Genomic DNA, 24,712 nt, shown 5'->3' with positions numbered 1-24,712 from the left:
TTTCATGGAGTCCAGGTGGATGAACAGTGCTACTATGAACCAGGATGGTGCTGAGAAAGGGCATGGTGGTCCATCAAACTATGTCACTGCACACTATCAAACTGCATTAGAGCTTAAGAAAATCTACAAACCATGTTCATTAATGAGCACTGCCTGCTGAAAAAAAGGTCAGATTTGTGTTTTAGTGAAAATCTCCCTGCTGTGTGTATTTCCAAGCCTTGAAACTCTATTCAGAAAAAAACTGGAAGTGATAAATACAAATGTGCTGCATGACTGTTTATGCTGTTTTGCTGCTTAGGAATACAGAAATATTAACTAACACATAACTGGTTTCTTACCTGTGACTTGTCTTATCTTTTAGTGCTCCTCTAATGTAACTCTCCTTACAATGTCACTGCACAGCATTTCATTACTTTTGGCCTGTAACAGAAATCCAGATGTTAAAAGTCCAGCGAGCACATCATATCACCACAGTAAGCCGCCGCAAGAGTTTGATTTGAATTTATTTATGCTGTTGTATTCACAAAGGTTTTATTTGTACATTCATCATCATTATGTACAGTAGAAAACCCTCTGGACATGCACTTGTGAGCATATGTTATATTTGATTAATCCCATATTCTATTTACAATTCAAATTAAAAAACTGCTAAACATAATAAAAACAATATATACTGTATACACTGTATGTATTCACAATTTCAAAAAAACAAACAAACAAACAAAAAACTCTCTGTTTCACAAAGCATCACTCAAAAGATGTAATCCACCATTGGCCAGCAATGCCCCACATTCAAATCACTGCTCAAAAAGACAACATGACATTTCCATTGTATTTACTTCATAGACCACAACTCTCATCTGTAGGGCTGGGCGATAATGTACAAAAACGAATACCATGATATCGTTGACTGCATACCCTGATATCAGTATTGTGACAGTGATACTGGAGGATGAGTGCAGGTGCTTTGATAAGATAAGACAGTCATTAGTAATGTGGATATGATGACTAAGCAGTTAGAAGCAAATACGAGAACAGCTAAAACAGTCTAATAAGCTGAGAAAACTGCATCTCTTTACTGTAATGCAACCTTTAAAACCAGAAAAATGACATTTATGCTGCATCATGACATCGGGTCTAGTCAAGATATTGGTAAAAGATCAATGTAGTATCACCCAGCCCTACTTAGCAGTGTATCTTTTTTTTTTTTTTTTTAATAATCCCAAGAAACATTTCCAAATGGTTTTTGTAACAATCCTATGTTGGAAACAATCGTATCTATGCTACTGAAGGACTTTTAAAGGACATTAGGCCTTTTCCAACATTTGAAGATCACTTTAATGCATTTCCAGTGCGCTTTTAAAGTAAGTTTGTAACGCCATATGGAAAACGGGTGGAACCAAAACAGAAAAAGCGACTTAAAAAAATCAAATTAGACAAAACAGCGTTAACAAAGCATGCAAGGTGTGTCTTAAGGTGTTGGGTGTTTCCACATTCATTAAGACTGGACGGTGAACCATGTAGAGTCAACCACTTAATTTACTGAACTGACATAATCGCCTTGAATTTACATCCACACTCAATGTGACTGTGGTTGGTCCTATATAGTCCACATTCCAGTGTTAGTGGATGTAGCTTTGCATCCCCTTTTGACCTGAGATCAATTGTCCTTTGTAGAAGCGCAGAAGACAAGTGAGACCAAGTGGCACTTAGAAAGGCTCAAAGCAGTGATTAATGCTAACGTTGGAGAAATAAAGTGACGGAGAAAAGACACACGGCGTCTTACAGACAGCGGCACGCGTGAGCAGAGGTGACATCTGTATTCTGACTTGTCGCTCCGAAGAAACCGCAACATAAACCCTGATCAAAGTGATCAAAGTAAAAGCCAGCCAAGACGTCCCATGTAAGGCCACGCTGGGAAACTGCGCTTTATTTGGTTTAAATCAATGGGTCATAAATCATTATGTGCAGTTCAATTAAGGATCTCAAAAAGGCAACATTGTCACTGGGATTGATGTAGGATACAGGTGAAATCTTTATAAATATAATACGTCCACCACAAATTAGCAATGAGAATGTCTAACACTGCCAATCTGTTGACCTTTGACATACGCAGCAGCAGTGCTCTATTGTGACTAATTTTGGGGGAAATAGAAGACAAATTTACAGGCTATGTTGTGGGTTAATTTGGATCAATGCTGAGAAAAACCAAGGAACCATAATCTGTGACTACAGATGAAATAATTCTTATTCTTGTTTTAAGCGAGTTTGTATAAACAATATCTCATTTTGAGTATTAAGGTAAAAGCAGATGCTACATTTGCTTTCGGTCAAAAGGTTAACTTTTTTTTTGTTTTTGTTTTTCTATAAACTTCAAATATGTTCCTACATTAATGCACAATGACCTTAGTAGAGTAGCCAGCTCTTGAAGTTGCAATGAAATGAAAAATTAGTTTTGCACCTTGTTAATTCATTTTCAATGCCACAATATACACCTTGTCAACAAAAATGACTAAAAAAAGTACAAAATTAATTTCATACTTTCCATCAGTAGGCATTAAGAAAAATCCAACTGCTAAAAGAATCAGATGTTGAACAATCCCACCTTGTGCCCTTTCCATAAATAAACAAATAAAACGCCGTTGTCCACCTAATTGACATTCCATTGATTTACACTTTAGGACGATCTCTCCTCATGTTGTGTCTCACCACAATATCCTGTTCTGACAGGAAATATATCAAATTAGGAAAGTGCTCACTGCGGCTTAAGAAGTTCTGTTGTAGGACCTAAATGTGCAGCATGATGCCACCAACCAAGGGTGCTGCAAACAGAAGCCGAGAAAAGTGATGGGTCTGTTTTGTCGACACACAGGCATTAATGCGTTCTTAACACAAATGCAACAACACAACCCACTCTGAGTGGGAGGTATGTCTGTTAACACAAAATAAAAGTAACCACTCAAGTGAATACAGTAGAACAAATTAATAACAACTGTTCCCACTTTTTCTAAAATGTTAAAAACCCAGCTGTTTATGGAATTTGCACAAAACTGCAACTGGTACCATAAAAATAAGAGAAATTGAAAGAAACTACAACCCAAAAAAATTGTGCAAGCTTGCATTCAAAGGTAAGTCTCCACTCCTCTGTTAAGATTAGAGCTGAGAAAAAGGCAAGTCTGTTGTATTTCCTGATTTCGTTTTTATCTGCCCCAGTAACAAAATTGAAAATGACAAACTATGACCCAAGACAGACGACAGAGGCGAGATGTTAAGTGCAAGTGTTAATTAGCCAGATATCCTTCAGCAGGGACCTTCGTTCTCTCTGGCAAAACGCTGTCATACCATGTGAATCTGACATATCATTTAATGCTTGGGAGTTACAGTATGTGCCCACAGACAAAATCCAAAGGAATATCATACATCTACACATGAGTACTAGTGATTATATCTTAATATTGTACAGGGCTGCACATTTGCACTAAAACTGTACCGCCTTTCAGGTTCAAAAGAACATATTGCAGCTGGTAGTAAACACTTGTAAAAGCAAAATGAAGCATTATGGAAACCGTTTTGTGCAAGGCAAGGAGTGTGTGAACATTTCAACATCCCAAACCACGTCCCCTATATGGCTTTCTGTTTTATTATATAATAATTAACAATTGATCCTCCCTATGTAAATGAGAGCAACAGAAAAAGAAGGTGTTGTTTTTTTTTTAAACTTCCTCAGGCTTCCTCAGCCTCTTCCTTCACGTTATGTCCATTAACATTTCTTCCTATCTTTTTTTTTTTTTTTTAAAAAGGCAGGGATTTTTTGTGGAAACTTTCCAGATGAAATTATCCCCACATTTGCTGAGTAGAGACAAAATCCAGTTCATGAACTTCAATTGCTGAGTGTTAAGGGTTTTTGATTCAGCAGCAGGGGCGGCCTTACGTGAATGACATGTAGAATATAAGCTTCAAAGACTTCTCCATGTCCCCGCCATCTGTCCTTTCACTGCCCCGTCTGCCACTGTTCCTCATCGGCAGGGCAAGAAAGATCTCCCAACATTATCAGGATCATGCAAGTCAATTTTCCTTGAATCCAATACAAATAACATTCTTTAAGGCAGACTGGCAGCAGTGAAACAGCAGTGAGGTGCTATTTCAAAGTGAGTTGCTCCATTTTTCCTCATAATATTCACGTAAAGTAAACCCAGTGTTGTCTTGTTCCTATTATTTATTTTGGGCATTTTTTCTGCTATTTCCTTACAATGTTTTAATGCTAAAAACATTTTGTCAGTGAGTCAAACGTGCATCCTTTGTTTATGCTGTGATACAACAACCGATAACTGTATCGTTTTATTTCAATAGATTCGAGTTTGCAGTAACACAAATGCATTGCAGAGAGAGTGATCCCAGCAATAAAATCCATCAGCTGTCTGATCCCTCCCTATCCATCCTTTCTGTCTTACAGTCTATCCTCAACTGTACCTGTCTGTTTGACCATTCCATTGACAACCCTCCGGTTGGCGTGTGTTGTGTGTGTGTGAGTGTGTTGGTCAGCACCAGGGCTCTCTCTGGGCTCGGCCCCGGGCCAGGCTGTCAGCCCTCTGCCAGGCGCTCCTCATCAAGGCCAGGGCCTCGCTGCAGCGTTTCTGCACCGATGGATCTAACACGTCTCTACGGGGGAGGCTCACCTGTGGGTGGTGAGGAGGACACAGTTTAAACTGCCTTCTGATTACGTGTTGGGAAGATAAAATATTTAAATTTGACACTTTTCACCCCCCAACAAAGCCTCTGAAACAGCATTTTGACAATGGAACAAATGGAATTACTAAAACTGCCCTGTGATACTACTACTATAGAATAATAACAATACATATTGTACAGTTCATTTGTGATTAAACAAACTCGTATTAGAGGTAGATGGCTGCCATCCATTAAAAAAAAAAAAAATCATCCAATATCATCCCAATAAATCAAGAAACAGATACATAGTTTAACACTAACAAGCACAATGATAAAAGCCCACTGAAAAATATTTTAAAAATAACCGTTGTATCATCCTCTGCATTTATTTTTGTTGCATATTTCTACTTAAACCAATCAAAAAAATGATAAACCATCTTCCCACCTTGAAGATGTCTTTCCAGGCGGTTTCTAGTGCCTCCAGCAGGCGGTCTCTCTCCTCACAGCCACTGAAGTACAAGATCCAGGGAGGGAGGAACTCAGCCCGATCCACAGCAAACTCCTGCCCAGGAACACAGTGTCAACACACAGTGTCAAGACTTCACCGACTATAACTCACATTCACTGACAGAGAAGATATTTTGATTTCAGTATACCCCATTTATTTCAAAAAGCACAGAAGGGATTCACTCTTTGTGAGCACTGTTCATATCAGGTGAAGTTCTTTATGTTTTTTTTTCCTCATGACCAGGATCTAGTGATATTTACTCACTCTCCGGCATGAGACTGCAAGAAACTGACCATCAAATTAATTTTATGTTCTATTGCCATTTGTATGATGAGCTAACAAATTTCATGTTGATGCTAATTTGATGTTGAAAAGTCAAAGACTAAAGACTAACACAACGAGATTTCATGATTTAACCTTTAACTTAACTACATCTACTCCCAAATCTTCATGAAATTCTACGAAATGCATACATCTAAGCTGCAGAACATATGAAAACAAAATCAGGGCAGCTGATTAATAAGGAGGCCTTAAATCTGCACTCAGCAAGTTGGGACACAGGTGACACTGGCATGCTAAAATCTGCTATCAATGATATATTTTCAGTCTTATACTGTATGCTGGATAGAACCTGAACTCAACCACAAACAGAGCTAACACAGATGGCCACTCACAACAACGCAGTACTCCTTGTCGGCCTCCAGGCTGACAGCAGTGATGTCGCAGATGTCGGCGCTGCCCAAAGAGCGGAAGAAGCTGGTCTGACAGTCCTGATGGCAAGTCAGCAGCTTCCTGTCTGTCACCACCAGGCAACACGGGATACACGGGGTGGGTGCGACGCCCTGCGGGACGACCTGAGGGGAGGGAGAGGATTGATAGAAGTGAGAAAGTAAAGCATGATGTATGTTGCAAATGAAGATGTTTACAAAACGATGTTGCAGTTGATGCTGAGGATATGTATTTTAAGACAGGCAGACTCTGGCCTTCAGCACTGTAAAGTGTTTGTGGATCACAGGGGAACCCAGTTGAATCAAATCTTTCTATCATATGAGTAATGAACACTGGCAGCTGCGGTAAACATGTCCATGCTCATACTGCACATAACCTCAGGGGTTATTTGTCTGCGAAGTTTAATATCTGACACTTTTCGTGCATGGCAGTGAGAAAAGCCACTCTACCATGACAAATGTGATTCCCACAGGGGCCTGAATTAAGAGCCACAATGTGTGATATCACAGCGTGAGTCTGGAGTGATACTAATGCAGGAAAAAGAACACTGTTTACTCTAATCAACCATGTTTCTTATTCATTATCTCTGAAAGTTAAATTTGTATGTAGCTCACAGAATGTGTTAAACAAATCACATTTTTCTAATTTGTTGGAAATAAGAGAATAAAAAAAACAACACGACAGCCCTTCCTCTATATCAGCTGAGTGAACACAATAAATGTGACAGAGAGGTGTGAAGTAGCCAGTCACCAGTCAATGGCAGTGGCTGAGTTTCTTCAGCTCAGCACGCTGTGAAAAGTGATATAGCAAACAGCTCAAAAGATGTGGTCAGTGCGTTACACTGCTTTATACAACATCTCCCCAAAAATAACCAAACCCGCACTCAAATCCCAGCAAATCAGCATTTTCAGATAAACTAGCATAAGATAAAACTTTAATGAAATCAGCAGGGAAACTGGGTCATGGCAACAGCAAAATATTAACAGAAGACAGCCAAGAAAAGACAGAATAATAATGACAATAAATTAAGGAAAATTACTCCAGTACACAGTTTTTACTTGAAACTTTCTTTCCCCTAAGGTTCACGCAAATTTCATCCACAACTGAGATATGCTGCTAACAAACACAAGAGAACGAGGTGAAAACATGACTTCTGTCCAGCTGTGTTAGCGGAGGTAAAAATATTCCAAAAAATGAAATGTACTGTAGTATGAACCAGGCGTGCTATGGGAGCCATGCAAGTCTCCCTCCTCACCCCTTTGGAGACGGACTGGCAGAGCAGCTGCATCCAGTCAGCCATGTCCTGCTCGTTGTTGGCGCTGAGCTCCAGCGGGGGGCGCTCTGTCAGGATGACCTGGAAAGCATGAGGGCGCTCTGTGCTGTTGGACCGCCGACAGCCTCCACAGTGCTCTCCTCTGGTAAACAGTGGGGATAAAACGGTCACAAATCAGTGAATGGACTGGGTGGTCATAAGGTTTTACAATATCTGTTTGCAGTTACTGAAGCAGTTTGCGCTCTCATCTGAAAACGTTTCCTAGTTTCATCCTGCAGCCAGTGGAAGCTTACCCCATGGTGATCGACAGCAGTGGTGTCACGTCAGTTCTTTCAGCGTACTGATACAGAATCCCATTGCTGCAGAGGAAAGAGGACGGTTCATTTAGCATTTTAACATCAATAAATCATTTACACATTTTATACACTAAACTGCACTTTTGGCTCTTTTTGACTCATCAGGGCAAACCTGGAACTTTAACCTGGGACTTGCCAGAAAAAACCTGTGAAGTTCAGGGGCTGCCCCATAAAAAAGGCTTAATCTTTTATTTTTTTCCACTGTTTGGCTGTGCATTTAAAAAAAAAAAAAATTAAATACCCTTTTTCATTTCTAACCACTGATCAATAGTTTCATTATAGATCACCATTTCCTACAGGCAAGTTGAGCTCCGCTGAAAACTGTAAAACTTCAATTAAAAGTCAAGTCAATTAAATCAAAACAGCTGCAACAGTGTTGTACGAAACTGTTTCACTTAACTTATTTTTAGAATATATCAGCCTCTTTTTACATTTGAGCATTTTTATTCCCATGGAAAGGAAACAAGATTTACATAGAATGGTGGCCTTAATTCTTAGTAACACTAACAATACCATGTTGTAAGAAAAAGGCTATTGGTCATCTCTAACATGGTCTCATTTATTTACAGTTACACCACGACACTAAACATTTACCTCAGGACAAGGTAGCAGCTCTTCCAAAGTTCCTTGCCCAGGTAAGTGGTACCAGCCCGGTACAGTAGTGTCCCCTCCTTGGTACTAAAACACTCTCTGGAGCCTGGTGGACCACCCTGGGGAGAGAGGGTCATGTCCATAGGATCTTCCCAGTGGACCAGTGAGTACAAGTAGATAGACACCTCAGAGACCTGGAGAAGAGCCAGAAATTGTTAACCATCACTTTGGAAGCCTGCCAAAGAACATGAGTTTGGCCCAAACAGGAAAATTACAAAGGTGGAAGAAACACAGAAAAACCAAAAGATGCTACAGTTGCTAAGCTGTTGTAAAATGACATCTTTAGTTGTATAAAATGGAAATGCAGAGGTTGCACAAAGCCATGCCATGCAGCTTCTTGCAGACTGAGAGAGTAGGCAGGATTGGTAAGAGTCACCAAAATGAATCCATATATGTGTTGGTAAGGGAAAGCTTTCTAAAAACCAGTTTTGATTAGTTTTTTGTTTGTTTGTTTTGTTTTGTTTTTTAACTTTAGTGGAGGGATTCCATGAGCTAAAGGTAAATAAAAATTCTTCAACCCCTTGGAGTATATAAAACGTTTTCAAAGCCCTTAGGATAACAATAAATAATATGATCAGGATAAAAGTGAGGTTTTCTTAGTTTTTCAAAGTTCTGCTGAGGACCAAGCCCATTGTTAAGATATCACAGTGAATACACATTTCTTCACAAAATCAATGAAAACTAAAGGCTGTCTTACAGTCAACCTGATATTGTTGCCGTACAACTACAAGCATTTTGATACATCATGACAGTGATGGAATCAAAAGAGCTTTTAGACCCTTTTTAGCCTTGTCTAAAAAATGATGTTTCAAGTGTTTTTAGTTCTACTCAGATTGAGCTTGACTTGGGGAGCTGCTTCAAGTGCTATGCCCTAGAATGGCATTAGCATCCCCATTTTATTTCTATGGCTTTAAAATGTAATTCGAATTTTTATGCATCAGTAGAACATTGGTAATGTACAGTTATATTACTGTAAAACCTATAATGTTGTGCAGTCTGCTTCTGTTAATCCCATTCTCAAGATAATCCAATTGCCCACATTATATGGCACTGGTCTAAGATCAGATCCACTGCTTTTCTCCAAGGTTAACTTCAGACTATCATCAGGTTCACTGATAGGTTTGTTAATATTCTCTACATGCAGCATACATAAGCATTCAGAATTGCAAAATTGCATTGCAGAATTGCAGTGCAAAATTAGGAGCCCGCTTATCTAAGGTAACAAAAAAAGAACTAAACTGCAATTAAATGGAATAACAAATCTATTCCCTATTTCCTGTCACGGGTAACTTAGAAAAGTTACATCTTTCCACTTTAGTGGTGTTGGGTATATTAAAGAATGGTCACAACTTTTAATAGAGTGGTTTATTTATATGTTGTACCTCACAGTGAGACTCCTGAGAGACAAACTTGGTAAGAGCCAGTTTTTCCATGGTGGCATCAGTCAGGACCGAGGGGTAGGGAGGCTCACGACATCCCTTCACCATGGCCGACTTGAGGACTGACAAGAACCAGCTGGAGGAGAGGGGGAGGTTGGATCAAATCAAAAGACAGATTAACAAGCATGTAACACACGTTAAGGTGTAACAAATTTGGTTCTATGAAACAAAATACAAAATCCTAATACACCTTATTGGTTATTTAAAACAATGCATCCTGTTCCCATTAGCCAGTTAACTCTTAAATGTATCGTTCATGTTGTATGAAAAAAATCTCAGTAACGTTCTCAATACTGGAAATAAATGAATTGGTCAATGAAAAATTATGCATCTCAATGCAAAGTTGGGATAAAGAAAAGAAAAGAAATAATGATACCAAATGTGTTTCCGACCACCTCCAGACGTGATTTGTGTGACAGGATCATCAATGTGTCTTAGCTGCATTTACACCTTGATGTTATGGCTGTTGCTTTCTCTGTGCACAATCAAATCACTGAGGACGCATGTTAACGCCAGGTGAAAAGGTGTTGGATGCTTTGATTAGCAGGAAAACCTTCATGTGTCTAATCCATTTAACAGTCTGACAAGTGAGAAACAACAGACGGGGGTACGTGCACACTCACAGAGTCAGTGAGGCGTCCGCTGTGTCCAACAGGAACTGTCTTCGTCTGTTGGTGCAAACCACTGTCACCGTCTGCTGGTCAAGGCCCACCTAAGACACACCAGCCGCACAGCTGAATGATAATCCCTTTATATTCTCATTCACGAATAACATGATCTGAGTAACAACCGATGAAATAGTTTGGTTAAAAGTGATCTCATGATGGATACTGACCTTGAAACAGAACACCAAATTAACTAGTACAGCACTAAGATAAATGCTATATCCATGCTGCTTGCATTTAATGTCATTTATCAGTCATCAAGTAAGGTGGCGCATATGGCAGCCATGTTTACAAAGTAGAAAGGGGTTAAGTGAGTCTGATCTGTATGTCATTGAAGTGCAGCTCTGTGAAAGGTTTTTTACTGCAATCCTGCCGCTCGTAGGCTATAGCAAACTAGTAAAACAGGTCCATCTCCTGCCAAACACTTCCTCAGTGAGCAGTGAGCTCACCCCACCATGTTCCATTAGCCTGACATTCAGACTGAATAGCCACTCTGTTTCCACTCCATTAGGCTATTCAGTTTTCAACTACCCTCATGTTAGTCATTTTCTGCTGGAGGGGGGATTTGATTTTCCCTGACAATCCCTGACATTTCCACAACAGCTCCTATTTGCATGGAGAGAATGTGATATCAAAGTTTAATGTTGCTTTATTTATTGGTAAATGTACAGACAGAATATGACATAAGACTTGTTACAAATTTGTTATGACTTTTAGAAAATTTGGCATGCCTGTGATTCACAGAACTGCACTTCATTTAAATTAAAAACTCAACATTTATCGATTTCAGCTGCTCACCAACGTTATAGCCATCTGTGCACATTGGAAATTCTTTATGTAAGATTTTATCTAAAACTGATAGTGTGTTTACTCATTAACTGCATGTATTTGATTCCAGAATTTGTGTGAGTGTGTGGCACGCTGTTTTCTCTGGAATACAGAAAATCCACATTCGAGGGACCAGTTGATGAATTAAACTTTTGCCAAATGCTGTGGGGAGAATGCAAAAAAAGCATCTCCTACCTTTGGGTGTTTGTGTCAGTGTGCGAGAGCAGCAGCCCAGGCCAAAGAAAAGGGGGAAACTGATAATTAAGTTTTGTTTTGCAGGACACTCACTGAAACATAGTCCAGCTCATTATAAGAGACAGCATCCTCCACTGTGTACGGCTTCTCTGCAGCACCTGAGAATGACAGGTAAAAACAAAGAAAAGCAAGGAGCGTATTAGGGATGCACCAATCAGGTTTTCAGGGTCTGATTCCAGTCATTGATTTTTTAACAGTCTGATTGGACAAACATCAATCTGACTGCTGAATGAAACAATCTATTTTACAGATTTTATAGATTTCTAATAACACATTTATGCATCAGCATAAAAAGTGAAATACAATACAGTACTATGTTTTCCAGATTGTTCACAGTAGGCTTTTCTATGAGCACCATGTTTTTTGTATGTCAAAGAAACAGCCAGTTCACTTGGCCACCCTCAGTTTAACAACAAATGATACTGAATGACTGGCAGCTGATTTGAATGAATGAATGAATGAATGAATGAATGAATGAAAGATTTTATTTTCGAACAAGTATACAACAAAAAAATATAATATATATATTTATTTGTTTTCCATATATAAATACAAAAGATAAAAAAAAGACAACAAAAAGAGAAACAGATAAACAATATAGTGTATCCTGTTCGAAAAAGGAGTGGGAAGAAGTATACACTTTTTTACATCTACCCCTTTTTAACTATTTGAATAACCATGGCCTAAAAGTTAGTGCGTCATCATTTCCATGAAGTGGCAAAAATGCCATGTAGAGTAGAAACTAATGGTTGCTCTCACTGTTGATTAATCTATTGATTATTTTCCTGATTTGGTGTTCTGTCTGTAAAATGTCATAAAAATGACAAATATCCACCAAAACTTACAAAAGCCTGAATGAGCTCTTGAAATGCTTGCTTAGCATGATCAGCAGTCAAAATAACCCACAATCACTGGCATTTGTGAAACTAATCAGCAAATATTTAGGATTTTCACTTGATAGGGACTAAGCGATTACTCAAACTGTTCTACCTCTTGTTACTACACCATGAAGCTACTGTAGTACTCTATGTTTTAGTCACTTACCCTTCCTGAGCAGGTACATGTAACAATCAGTGAGCAGCAGGTAGAGGGGCTGCAGATCCCCCTCCATATGCCCTGTACTCATCCTCACCATCTGAGGAAACAAAAACAGGTGACGCCACAGATCATACAAAATGTGTAGTAATAATCTTTTAGTGTTGGAGCACGAGCAAACTAACTGTTTTGAACACATATTTTACTACTACTCTCTAAATTTTGAGGTTTCACACAAGCCCAGCAAATTAGGCTAAAGATAAAGCATAAAGCTTTATCTTTATAAGATAATAAAAATGCACATTTACAGTTTCTGCAAAAAATGAAATTTTGCCATGTTTACATATGCAAAAAAAAAACATCAATATGAATAAGGAAAATGGAAAGCCGAGTCTTCACCTTGAAGAGCTGCTCCTCGTTCTCTCTAAACACATGAATCATGAGCAGAAGCAAGTGGTTGTTGTCCACCCTGAAATATCAACAGTACAAATGCCTGTCATTACACATCCACCTCAGAGAGTAAAGCTTAACAGTCTTGATTTTGCAGCAATTTTCTATAGATTATCACTTACAGTCACTGTACATCTCAGTAAAGATGACATCCATAAACACACATTTACTTACCAGTTAAAACTAGCCTATGCTTTGCACTTTTGTCAGAGTTTAGATTAAAGACAGCAAAACTCATGCAACAACTGAGCATATGAAAAGAATTGATATAAAAATGTTCTTATACATGAGAATCAACTTTTTGTCTTTAATTTCTATTCATTAGTAGGTAAGAAAAAATCGTCTTATTTCACTACACACAGTCTCGTGTTTTGTGCCAGGATTCAAGTAGACGATTTACTTAGCTATTTACATTCTGAGGGCACAAAAACACTCCTCTGATACCTGACGTTTATTGCTTCAGGTAAAGAAGCAACAGTGAGTTTTATTGATATGTGCACATTGATATGTGCTGTTCTTAAGCGTGCTGACCGGAGTGTTAACAAGTGGTTCAAATTTACAATGAAGTGTGATTCATCAATGGATTTTTGTGTGTAAGAGGGAACACAATTCATGTTTCTCTTGCTGTGTTTCTGAAGAACAAATTTGAGAGAAAAATAAGAAAACATTAAGGCATAAGGCCCAAATTAATTGAGTAATTTTGTGTGAACTCCTTACTTGAACTCTGCAGGATGAGAGCTTTCTGTGGGACTGAGCTTCTCCTCCTGCAGCTGCTCTTCTGCTTCCCCGACTGTCACTTCATTCTTGAGCGACACTCCCGCTTCATCTGTCTCTGGCTCCTCGGCTTCGCCCTCCGTTTTCATGGTGGGCACCTGTCCTTCCGGTGCCTCTGCCTCTCTTTCATCTTCATAGCCACCAGGAAGAGTCTGCGACTGGCCATGCCCTGAAGGGTCATGGTGGCCACTACCCTTGGGAGCAAGGTCTGGACTGTGGGGGGTAAAGCAGTACAAGTCTGTAGGCGCAGGAGAGGCCTGCAGGAAGTTGGGGCTCGGGGCCACAGGGGCACCAGACATTTCCCCCGAGGCTGGATCAGGTGGCTCGCCTCCTGCATCCTCTCGAAAGGGCTGCTGCACAGAGGCCTGGGGGCCGCTGGCTTCAGTATTCTTGTCTTCCTCCTCCGGTTGTTCCCAGGCGTCCCCCCCATCCAGAGCCCCATTGAGACGGTCCATGACGTCACGGAGCGGTTGACCCACACTGTCCATGGAGGTGTCTGTCATCTCCGGGAGCCGCAGGAGACCGACCGCCCCTTCCTCCTCTCCTTCCTCCACATCTACCGTTCCTCTCCTGCTTCTTCTCCTCACTGTCTCTACTCCATTCTCCAGCTGCTGCCCCACAGAGCAGCTTAACACATCTAAATCATCGTCGAGCCCCTGTCCGTCCTCTGGGGCCTGAAGGCCATTGTCCAGTTCCACCTGCTCGGAGGACACGGAGTTATGGATGCTGCTGCTGGAATCTGTGGAACCTTTCCCACGTCGCTTCTTGGCTGGTTTCCTTCGTCTGGCCATCCTGGAAGACCAGAGTGGTTAGCTGTGGTCCCTCCAATCTACATACAAGCTGATGAACTATTAAGACAAATTGTGAGCCTAAAAAGTAAAATACTGTGGTCAACTTTTTATATCATTGTTGCGACATATATACACTTACGTGGTACTTAACTAATGTGCCATTAAACAACCCCTGTCCACATTCAAGTTTATTTAGTACAGTCTCAAAGGGCTTTACTGGCCCAAATCTTGGGAAGGATCACAGAGGGAAGGAAACCCCTTCCAGGTCAATTAGTAGCTCAGTTCAAATGTAGTCAGTTAAATGAAAATCAAATCAAATCAAAACAACCTGCAAACCTGCTTCATGTCTATTTCCTCAAACCAAGTGATTCTTGATTTTGAAAGGCATGGTAAAGCCACTTAAAAACAGGGATTTCCTTATTTAGTATTACTCATCAGTACTCATCATGCACGCGTAATGACTATGTGCATTGAGTCAATGGAGTTCAGACTGCTGGCTTTGACACAGTTGAAGGTGGTGTGGAGATGAGGAGACTCTGACTACCTGATGACCTCCAGCTCATTGCCGGTGCTCTCCGTGTCGTCTCCAGCGACGGCAGTGTCACGGCGGCTGGCCACGTGGACCGGCGTGACGTCAGCGGACGTGTTGGTAGTGTTGGTGTCCGAGTCCTCGTTGAAGGGGTTGTGTCTGAACGTGGGGCTGTGTGGAGTCGGGGGAGCAGCTACTTTGACTGTGACCACGGAGCCGGTGGCAACGCCAGCGCGAAGGACTATTGAGTCACTGATGACCGTCTGGGGATCTGAACCACTGGATCTCGGGCAGCTGGCCGGGTCTGTCAGGTCACCCTCTGTCATGACGAGCAACACAAAGACTCTGGGTCAATGCAAAGGTGGCCCTCACATGTTTACTTGCTCACGCTACAAGATTGTTGGTAGATTATCCGGTCAACTAACTGTTGAGTGATGAGACACCAAAATCATCAAGGTCTACCCACTGGATCATTCATTCTGGTGCTGCACTTTATCTTTAGTAATGCTATGTTGAGTGCAGTGGTATAAAATAACGAAAAAGAAATACTTCATTACTGTACGTTTTTTTTTTTTTTTTTTAGGGATTTTTACTTTACTGGAGTATTTGTCTCTTTTTTTACTTTTACTTTAATGTCACCACATTTTAAAAATAAGATGTATACCTCTAATCTTCTGTATATTCCCTCAATACCTTTGTTACTTGCTGCAAAATATGCAAAGAAAATAAATGTATATAGCTTTGTGGACAGTGCCCCCTGGTGCCACCACAACAAAGGTGAGCACCCACTTTAACCAACAAAGCTTTTTGTCAGGTTTTGAGAACATTTTTTTCTCTTTGTTGATCTTCATTTTACTGGTGTGTGTTTCCAAAAAGATTTATTTGACTGTGTTTTTCTACAGAAGCTGGCTTTCAATATGTTTCAATAAATATTTGAAAAAAGCTGTTCTCTCTCTCACTGAATACAAGCGCTTGCTGTTGAACAATTTGGTTGGCCGATTTAAATGACGCACAGGGTTGGACAAGACACATTTAAACCACAACACAATAGAAAATGTACCCATTGTTTCGTGGTCCAGGCGGAACCATGACAGGGTCTAGACCATAGACTGTATTAAAGATATTTATACAGTCTACATTCTGGACCTGGACCAGAGTCCACTAATTGGTGACACCTGCTTTAGCTTTTTTACTTCAGTAGTATTGTAATGACTGCCTTTCACCTTTATTTGAGTAGTTTCCAAACACTTTTATGTAAGGATGAATTCTAATTAATTTTTACACCACTGGTTGAATGATAGTAGGCAACTAACATTATGCAACTGACTTTGGTGTCTATGTGTTCATCACTTAACAGCTAAGTTGACCAACGAGACAGTATCCAAACAACAGTCCTGTATATGGTGTATTCCTTACACATCTACGCCGTCACATACATGTCATGTTAGGGGCTGCAGTGCAGTTCTTTGGCAGGGTCAGAGAGGCATACAACAGGATGCACAAGACACAGGTGCACAGGCAGCAGCTTTCTTTGCAGTGGCACAGGCCTTGGTCAAACCTTACTTCTGTAGCTTACAGAGATGGGCCATAAGAAAAACAAACTTTTAAATAATAACTGGGGGATCTGAGTGCCCACTTTTGTAATTTGACTATTAATGTTCTGAGATGCATCACTAAGATAATTCTGATAGATTAAACCAACTGCGTGGTGTTCAAACTGGATTCTAAAACACAGATGAGCCCCAGAGAGCTTCTGGTGTCAATAAAAAAACAAAGTCAACTTTTCAGCATAACTCTACATAGACTGTGACTGATGCTACAGGAGTTTAGCTGAACCAAGGCCAGTGCCACACATACATCTCGACGGAGGAAGAGAGGACACACAAAAAGACACATCAGACAGAAGGACTGACACATGGAGGACAGACTGAGACCAGACAGAGTGAACACCAGCTGCATCAGAACAGTTAACTTGTGTTGGCTTGTGGTCCACATGAAGGCAGAATAAGCATTAGTATCATTCCCCAGACGAGAGACCCTTACACAGCATGACAGATGACAAACACTGAGCTCAAAAGTGCACGCACAGAAGAGCTGCATTTCCTCACAACCATACCATTTCATATTAGTATGATATGCAAATGTCATATTTTTGGTCATTTTCTTGTTTTTTAGGTAAAACAACATCCCTAGAGAACATAGAGGTACACTGTTATCATTTCCATGGAGGCTAAAAAAAAGAACTTTTAGTATGATTGTGTTTCTGCCAAGTGTCATCTAGCCTACACTGGTTCTGCTGGGAAGCTGAGAAAGTAAATCTCTGGTTAAAGACGACGTAAGAGAAACTGTATTAGAGGTTCTACATCAATGCAAAATCCAACATAAAAATCCCCCAAATTTTCATTTAATCATTAAGTCACATTCCTTCACTTATCACTAATCACTTATGTTCTTTTGAGAACATAAGAAACAAGGACACTGTAAAGCTCTGTCATACTGACTTGCCTTGACATGAGTAATATTGAGGGAAAAAAAAGATCACTTGCACAGGATTTACCAGGTTAGTTCTAGGAAATTGTGTTTTATGATTTCTCCTTTAAACAGGTAAAATTGCCTTGTCTAACAAATAGTCTACCTGGAATTCTGTTTTCTCAATAATAAATAAGATTATAAAAATTATAAATATGACTACATTCAAACCATTTCTCAAGAATACACATTTTACACTTTTGATCTTTGTTACCATCACCTCACATGTCACTTTAGTTGGCTTTCTTCTGCTTATTAACAAATCAAATTACTGACTAGATTCTAACCAGAGAGGACCCAGCATGCATTGAGCACAAGGTGTGGGATGGCCATGCGTGATGCTACAATGGGAGGGACGGAGGAAGGGAGCGGGGAGGGGAAAAGGGTGGACGGGGGAGAGGGGAAGGGAGGGGAGGGGTTAACCAATGTCCCACCTTCCCAGTCTGCACTTGGCATTGACTGCAACACGGGGAAGATGTCACCGAAATCATAATCTAAAAGAAGGAGGGATAAGATTCAGCATTAGAGAGGGAAAGTGGAGACTGTAGAGAGGAGAGTGAAAGACAATGATACAACAACATAAAAAAAAATGTGACATATAATACATATGATAACAGCAGACGTGATGGGAGGGAACAAATTGACAAGAGGGAACTACACATGGGGAAGGTGACTCAATACTTTGCGGATTGTGATGGGGAAAGCATTCACACTGAGCTCTGGCATCACCCCCCTGAGAAGACCACAGCCTCTCTGTGTCAATGTTTTACTACTCCATTTTACTACTGAGAGATCCATTTGAGAAAATGCACTTTGGTATCTTTGAGTCATAAGTGTCTGCTGGGCTCAATCTAACCTCCTGTTCAATATGCCATTAATGACATCACTGTATGAATTAGTGCGATCGTACAGAGGGACGTGCTTGACTGAGCAGGACGCTGCTTTTCCTACAAACTCATTCAACACGGAAATAAAAGAACAATTAGTCTATTTAAAAATGATGCAAGTGCTTAGATAAAAGCCCTTTTTTAAAAAATATAACAGCACATGAAACTGATAACAGCAATAAAATGTGGATAAATACTAGGGCTTGACTGATGTGGATTTCTGCAGGCTGATACTGTTTCTTGTGGACTGTAGCTTCTGATAGCTGATATTCAGTAACACAGGACACTTCTTTTTCTTTCTGTTCAATTTCAGTCTGTTCCTCCTCAACCTGACAAATTACCACCACTCAGTTTAAACACTTCAATTCATAGTGATTTTATCTCATTAGCCCTTCAGTCAAAACTTCATGTTAGCTGTATATTTTGTGCAAATGTGGTTATGTAACAGTGACTCTGTTTTGCAAACTTAGTGTGTCAGAACTGTTCCACTTATTTTATTATTTTGTTCACTGGGATGACTCTTGCCAAGAAGATTTTTAAAATATTTTTCAGTTTTAGCCAGCTGAGCAGACCAAAACAGATTCAACTGAGTGGAGCCAAAGTGACAACCTGTAATGGATGACCCACAGTTAAGAAAGTGACAAATTCTGAGCACAAATAATTGTCATGATGTCAAAAACTAGGAGAATGAGGCGCAGGCTGAAAATAACCTGAAGAACCCTTGGAACTTGTGTCTGCCAGAGGGTGTGGGACAAGGCAACGTACCAGTCTGCTCAGCTATGTGTGAAAACTGAACGGCTAAACAAGTCAGTTTAAAGGGACAGTTCACCCATTTCGAAAAACGTGGTGTTACTTCACTCCCCTCCCAGCTGTTGTGTAGCACAGTAGTGGTGCTTTCTTCCTCTCATTGTTACTGAGTGCTGGATACTGGCTGGATGCTCCACATGCTAACTGTTAGCCTCCTGCCATTGCGGTGGACTTCCCCCCAGCTAACACTCTGAAAAGTTTGCAACCACATCTTTCCTGTTATCAACATCCAGAAAGGTGTTGATAACACTGCACTTCCTGTATCACTCTGTGACAGAGGATCAGAAGCCACCACAGAGATGGATGTCGATAGCTCAGCATTTGTTACTGTTTGTTTTCTTCACTGAAATAGCTACATTGGGATAGTTACTTTGTGGCTAGCTTCTTGGCAAGGTGATATTGTACAAATGTATTATAACCCCCATTCACCCCAACCCAAAAAAAAAAAACCTCCAACCTACAGCAAACCAAAGTCACAGAACCCTCTACAAACACTATGAGAAGAAGCACTTCTGAAAGAGCAAAGAGTGTTAGTGGTAAGAGAGAAGTCCCTACCTTCACTGGAGGGGGCTATGGCGCTGTCGTCCCACTCCAGGTTGGTGGAGGTGAGGGAGGTGAAGGAGTGCAGAGAAAGGCTGTCTGAGCTGGGCAGCCTCTCCTCGAAATCCAGCAGGTTCTGGGGTTTGTAGTATTCTGGCATGTAGGGGGCCACATCCAGATATGGCACATCCTGAACCAGCAGGAAGCATTATAAAGTATTTTACAGACACACTTAAAAGTTGAATCATTGCACTGACATCATGAAACGTGTACTAACCAGCTCCAGATCAAAGCGAATGAACTCCAGGCCAGACACCAGTGTGAGGAAGAGTGTGAGGTGGTCATGGCTGCAGACCAGTGCATTCCTGGTGGTGAAGGAAAACATTGTGTTACCTGCATGGAAAAATCCACATAGCAGTAACATGCCTTGCATTGCTGCAACCATTTTTTGGGGGGAAAACTGCCGAACACAGACAACACCACTTCACAGTGACAGCTACAATTACGTTTGACCATGTTTAAGCTAAAAACTTTAAAACATCAACAGCAAACATCAGGTTTTTGATGTTAGTCCATCAGAATCAAAGAGCAAGGGCTTATTTCTAGAATCACCATTTTGCAACGACAAACAATCATGCAAGGAATCTGCTGTAGCGAGCTTTATTTACATGCCCAAGTTCCCAACCCCTTCTCTGAGGGTTGTCAAACAGCATTCTAGGAAATATGGGAAATCACAAACTTAAGCAGAAGTGGGTGTGGCTTTTGAAGGGTAGTGGCTATACCAAAAAAGGATACTACAACATGTAATCACAAAATAACTGCCCTGAAGATTTATAATAACTCTTTATGACAACTCCTAGTGTCTGAGGGTTGATTTTTCCTGACAGAGGACTCACTTGAAATAATACTTCTGTAGTAGACCCTGGTTCTCCTGGAAGAGGCGCAGGTAACTTTCTAATGAGCTCTCACTCAGGGCCAGGTATAACCATGCACGACCTACACAGAAAAGAGAGATACATCATTAATGCCTTCTTTTCAATGCACTCACTCCATCCAATAAAGTCTAAATGTGTTTTGTATTGTTTCTGAGGTGAGAAGAAGATACCACTCACTTCGACCAAGGTTGGTTGCTATGTGCTGAAGCTCATCAATCTGGCGGACGGCCTCTCTCCTGGTGAAGTGGAGGACCAGAACCCAGTAGCCTGAGGAGATGTCCTGCAGCCTGCAGTGTAGAAGCAGTCAGTAATGTCAAGTACACTTGGAATTAAGAGCTGCAGTGAGTGATCACTTTTTAACCAAGGATCCTGGAACCCCACTGAAGTGCCCTTGAGGAAGACTCTGAATCCCTAACGCCTCCTGGTGCTACTCTGTTGCTGAACCTTAGGCATCATATAAATTCAGTGTTTGTATTCAGTCAGTATTGTGTTTGCACGTAAGCAACCGACCAACTGGCTGAGCTATAGAGCTGCTGGTCACAGCTAAAAAAGGGGTGTTGTTTGCAACAATGAGGCTGTAGCGCTGTCCTACAAAATGACAAGCAGTGTCCCACATTTTGTGTCAGAGGAACAAAAAAAGAATCTTTAAAGGTTAGGAAGAATGTAAACATACTGGATATCTGTCACCACAGCCAAGGCCAGAGAATAAAACCAACAGAAAACTGAAAATTGTTGATACAGGTCAGCCCGTTCAACCCCTACCACTCAATACACTCTCACTAATGCCCTATAGTTTAACATGATAAGTGCATATTATGGAGCCCCAAAGACAGGTAGGGCAAACCACCACCAGATTGCACCTCAACTCACATTAGCATTCTCCAGAAATGGTGAGACCATTTTCCACAGGAGTGTATTTGTCTAAGGCGTGGTGCTTTTACATTTTATGCAGTAGGCAGGAACACATCCTACCCCAGGGTTTTCCAATAACGTATTAATGAGTTCCATCTCTCAGGTAAGACACCTTCATGATGCGGAAAACCAACTTAAGCTTCAAATTACCCAATCAATTCCATTTTCTCACGTCGTAGTACAGCCCCCAGGAGCCTCATTTATAATCACTACTGGCATACAGCTCAGGGCTTCAAAGACGTGTGCACCATTTTCCACAGCAAAAATGGGACTTAGAAAAAAAAAACTTGACAGGAAAATGTATATCTTTTTGAGCTTTGACACATGCAGAGCCAAATTCTGCAGTGAAGCAGTGAAATAAAGTTTGAATAACTTTTCAAATCGTTCTTTACACTCCACAACAATAATATCCCAGAGGAACAACCAGGCCTTCATGAACTGTTTGTGCTGTAGTCTAAAAGCCTTTAGGTTTGGGCAAAAAGCATCAGCCTATGGTGGTGTTTCCTAACTAATGGCCACAAATTCAGTGTGTTAGGCAACTGGACTGGTTGCCACAGGGTTATGAAAGGTCTTGCAATGGTGATGCATAAAGCAGCACAACTCAAAACATGATGGGTTGTGGCACACAGGACACATTGGAGATGCTGTGGCCAGTCACTCCCATTGTCTGATAAAGCCAAATGTGTGGTTAGGTTTACTTTTCCATGAACAAAAGGCATATTAGGATACCTGGGTCAGCAGTAGCAGTTTCATGTTCCTCTGATAGCAGTTACTTAGGAAAATATGGGTTAATGGAAGGTGTATGCATGTTTCTATAAATCTGTTTTTGTTGTATGCACTTTTACATTTTGCAAAACAAGGCCGGGGGCTAGCTTCTTACCCATACAGCAGAGCATGGTCAAGGTGCTCACAGAGCCGCTGCAGGACCCGGTCGTGATTACGGATGGCTGGAGTCTCATCTTCACAGGCCGCAAAGTAACTCTGCAACTACGAAGATACAGGGTTTCAGTAGTGTTTTACTTGAGGTCTGTTGTTGTGGCTGGGACAGGGGAGAGTCTGGCTGCAGGTCCAGTTACAAAAACACTATTCCCATTTTCAAAGCTGGCTGCAATTCTACAACACTTTGTATGGAAAAAGTTATTATGAGGGCACACTTTTAAATTTTTAGTCACATTGTAAATAACTATTCAGCAGGTCCCACTGATACCATATTATAGTGAAACACTAGAATAAACCAAGTAGATAGTAACTAGTATAAACCAAGGGTAAAGTGTGGACAAAAAACCTCCAGGCTCAATGAAAGGAAATTTGTTTCCAGAGTTAAAAACTCCACATGACTAAGCAATGTTTGTCTGAGGTAAACAGAGCATAAGCTCTTATGAAAATGTGGGAAATGTCAGTTCATAAGCACTTTCACGGCTTTAGCCCTTAATGAAGTTAATAAGGCTTTTCAGTCACACCTTCTTAGACCTCTTTATGGGTTAAAGAGCAATACTTCTGCATTAAAAACACAGAAACAGGGTTTCTTAATGCAACCTCCTGATTATCATGTGACTGTAGAAATAGGAAGGAGATGGGTTTAGACAGGGGAAGAGAGGAAAGCCCATGGTTAGTAGGATCTGGATTTGCATAGTTATGTCGAGTCAGTGAGGGCAAACATCCAAAGCCAGAAAGCTAGCAGTGTTGCCAGAAATGAGGAAGGCAGTTTTACAGAACTAGTCATAGCTCCACACAAACCCCCAAAATGACCCGACTTAACTGGGAGTTAGGAGTGACACTATTAGCCAACTCCCTGCACTGAGCCCGGCACAGACTGCAGGTATGTTTACAACACATGCCGCAGTGAGGAACACGGGGGCTGGCTGCCCCCATTGTTCACTGTGGCCGCAAAACGATCCCAGAACATGACAACCTAAACCTGGCGACTGTACAACACCAAGAATGCCTGAGGAGAAGAAGGCTTGTGCTATTGATGTCATTAGGGGCAAGGCCCACCACTTCACCCTTCAAAGACTGCGAGCTAACTGGGACTGTGGACATGTTGTGCTCCCCATTCTCTTCACTTCGAAGTTGCCCTTGTTTGGCAGACAAAAGAGGATTCCTAATCATGAAAACACTTGAAGGTCATCAGTAAGATAACAGATGAAATGTGCGGCCCGACAAGCAGAGCTTACCTTCTTGACAGACAAGGAGATGTTTTCCAATATGCGATCCTTGACTTTGAGTTGATCCATCCCTGGTGTTGGCAGCTTGCAGCAGGCTGTCAGCTGACTTCCACAGCAAAGCTGTTGTTGTTCTGCTAACGCTAACGTCACGTTAGCTAGCTAGCATTAGCTTAACCGCCACTACAGCTCCTTTACAATCATTGGGTGTCCTCTGTACAAACTGAAGCAGACAGCACTATCAACAAATGTAGCTGCTAACAAATGTCAAGCGACTTTAGTCTGATGCAGCACTTTGGCTCGCGTCAGTTTTAGCTAACAATGGTTAGCAAGTTTTTGGTTTCCCACTTACGTTATTTTCCTAAGGAGCGACTTCTTTTCATAAATGTGTCGTCACACTGGCGAACAACGTTGAACTACTCGGAGTTATCCATTCACGTTTTTTGTCGCCACAAATCATAAATACAGTTTATGGTTAATGTTAGTTTCTCCCGCTAGCCTGTCCCGGACTCCCCCAGCCAGCGGATTACGTCACTGCTCTCGCCGACACATTAGCGCCTCTTGCACGGAGAGAAAGACATCAGTCAAAAACCAGTCCGTTTACTGTGTTGCTAAACTAATTTGCAAACAAATATGCCGTAAACATAACTTCAGTACTTTTTTCGAGTTAATTAAGTCCGCTCTTCAATTCGGCCTGCATGCATTATTCAGAGCAGTTCTAATTTCAGTAAAATTGCAACTTTTCGAATTGATTGGCTTGATTTTCTCAGTCATATTCCACAAAAGATACACCCTGGCGCGCGGTCGTCAGATTTTGAAGTTTTTTCTGGGATGAAGGAACGTGGTGACTCGGGTACCAGCCGAATTTCCTGTAAATCCCTAAAGTTCCTCAGGGTGTGTGCGTTTACTGATAAAGTCAGCTTTAACCTCGTTTGTAGTGACGACTTCCAGGATGCATCACCCGGCCGGTCCCGGCGCGCTGACATCAC

General features: G+C 41.0%; 1 protein-coding gene across 2 annotated transcripts; it reads right to left on the bottom strand.

Annotated features, from left to right (window-relative positions):
• Nucleotides 1-485: 485 nt before the first annotated feature.
• plekhm2 (pleckstrin homology domain containing, family M (with RUN domain) member 2) lies at nt 486-24,612 on the bottom strand. Of its 2 annotated transcripts, XM_030055192.1 has the most exons (21): nt 24,076-24,612; nt 23,736-23,946; nt 22,442-22,548; nt 20,827-20,936; nt 20,611-20,710; nt 19,992-20,079; nt 19,730-19,904; nt 17,915-17,974; nt 14,967-15,270; nt 13,575-14,423; nt 12,807-12,876; nt 12,417-12,507; nt 11,406-11,470; nt 10,248-10,336; nt 9,568-9,700; nt 8,129-8,319; nt 7,472-7,537; nt 7,161-7,320; nt 5,851-6,030; nt 5,114-5,230; nt 486-4,676 (listed from the first exon to the last, which is right to left on the bottom strand). In XM_030055192.1, the coding sequence occupies exons 2-21, from the start codon at nt 23,793-23,795 to the stop codon at nt 4,539-4,541; spliced, it is 3,153 nt and encodes a 1,050-aa protein (XP_029911052.1). In that variant the 5' UTR covers nt 23,796-23,946; nt 24,076-24,612; the 3' UTR covers nt 486-4,538. The 2 variants fall into 2 exon arrangements, with proteins under 2 accessions (XP_029911052.1, XP_029911053.1); XM_030055193.1 differs by lacking the exon at nt 17,915-17,974.
• Between the last annotated feature and the right edge of the window lie 100 nt (nt 24,613-24,712).

Source organism: Myripristis murdjan, chromosome 7 (genome assembly GCF_902150065.1).
Source record: "Myripristis murdjan chromosome 7, fMyrMur1.1, whole genome shotgun sequence".
NCBI lineage: Eukaryota > Metazoa > Chordata > Actinopteri > Holocentriformes > Holocentridae > Myripristis > Myripristis murdjan.
Note: the sequence above shows the minus strand (reverse complement) of the source record. Positions and strands in the feature narration are given on the sequence as shown.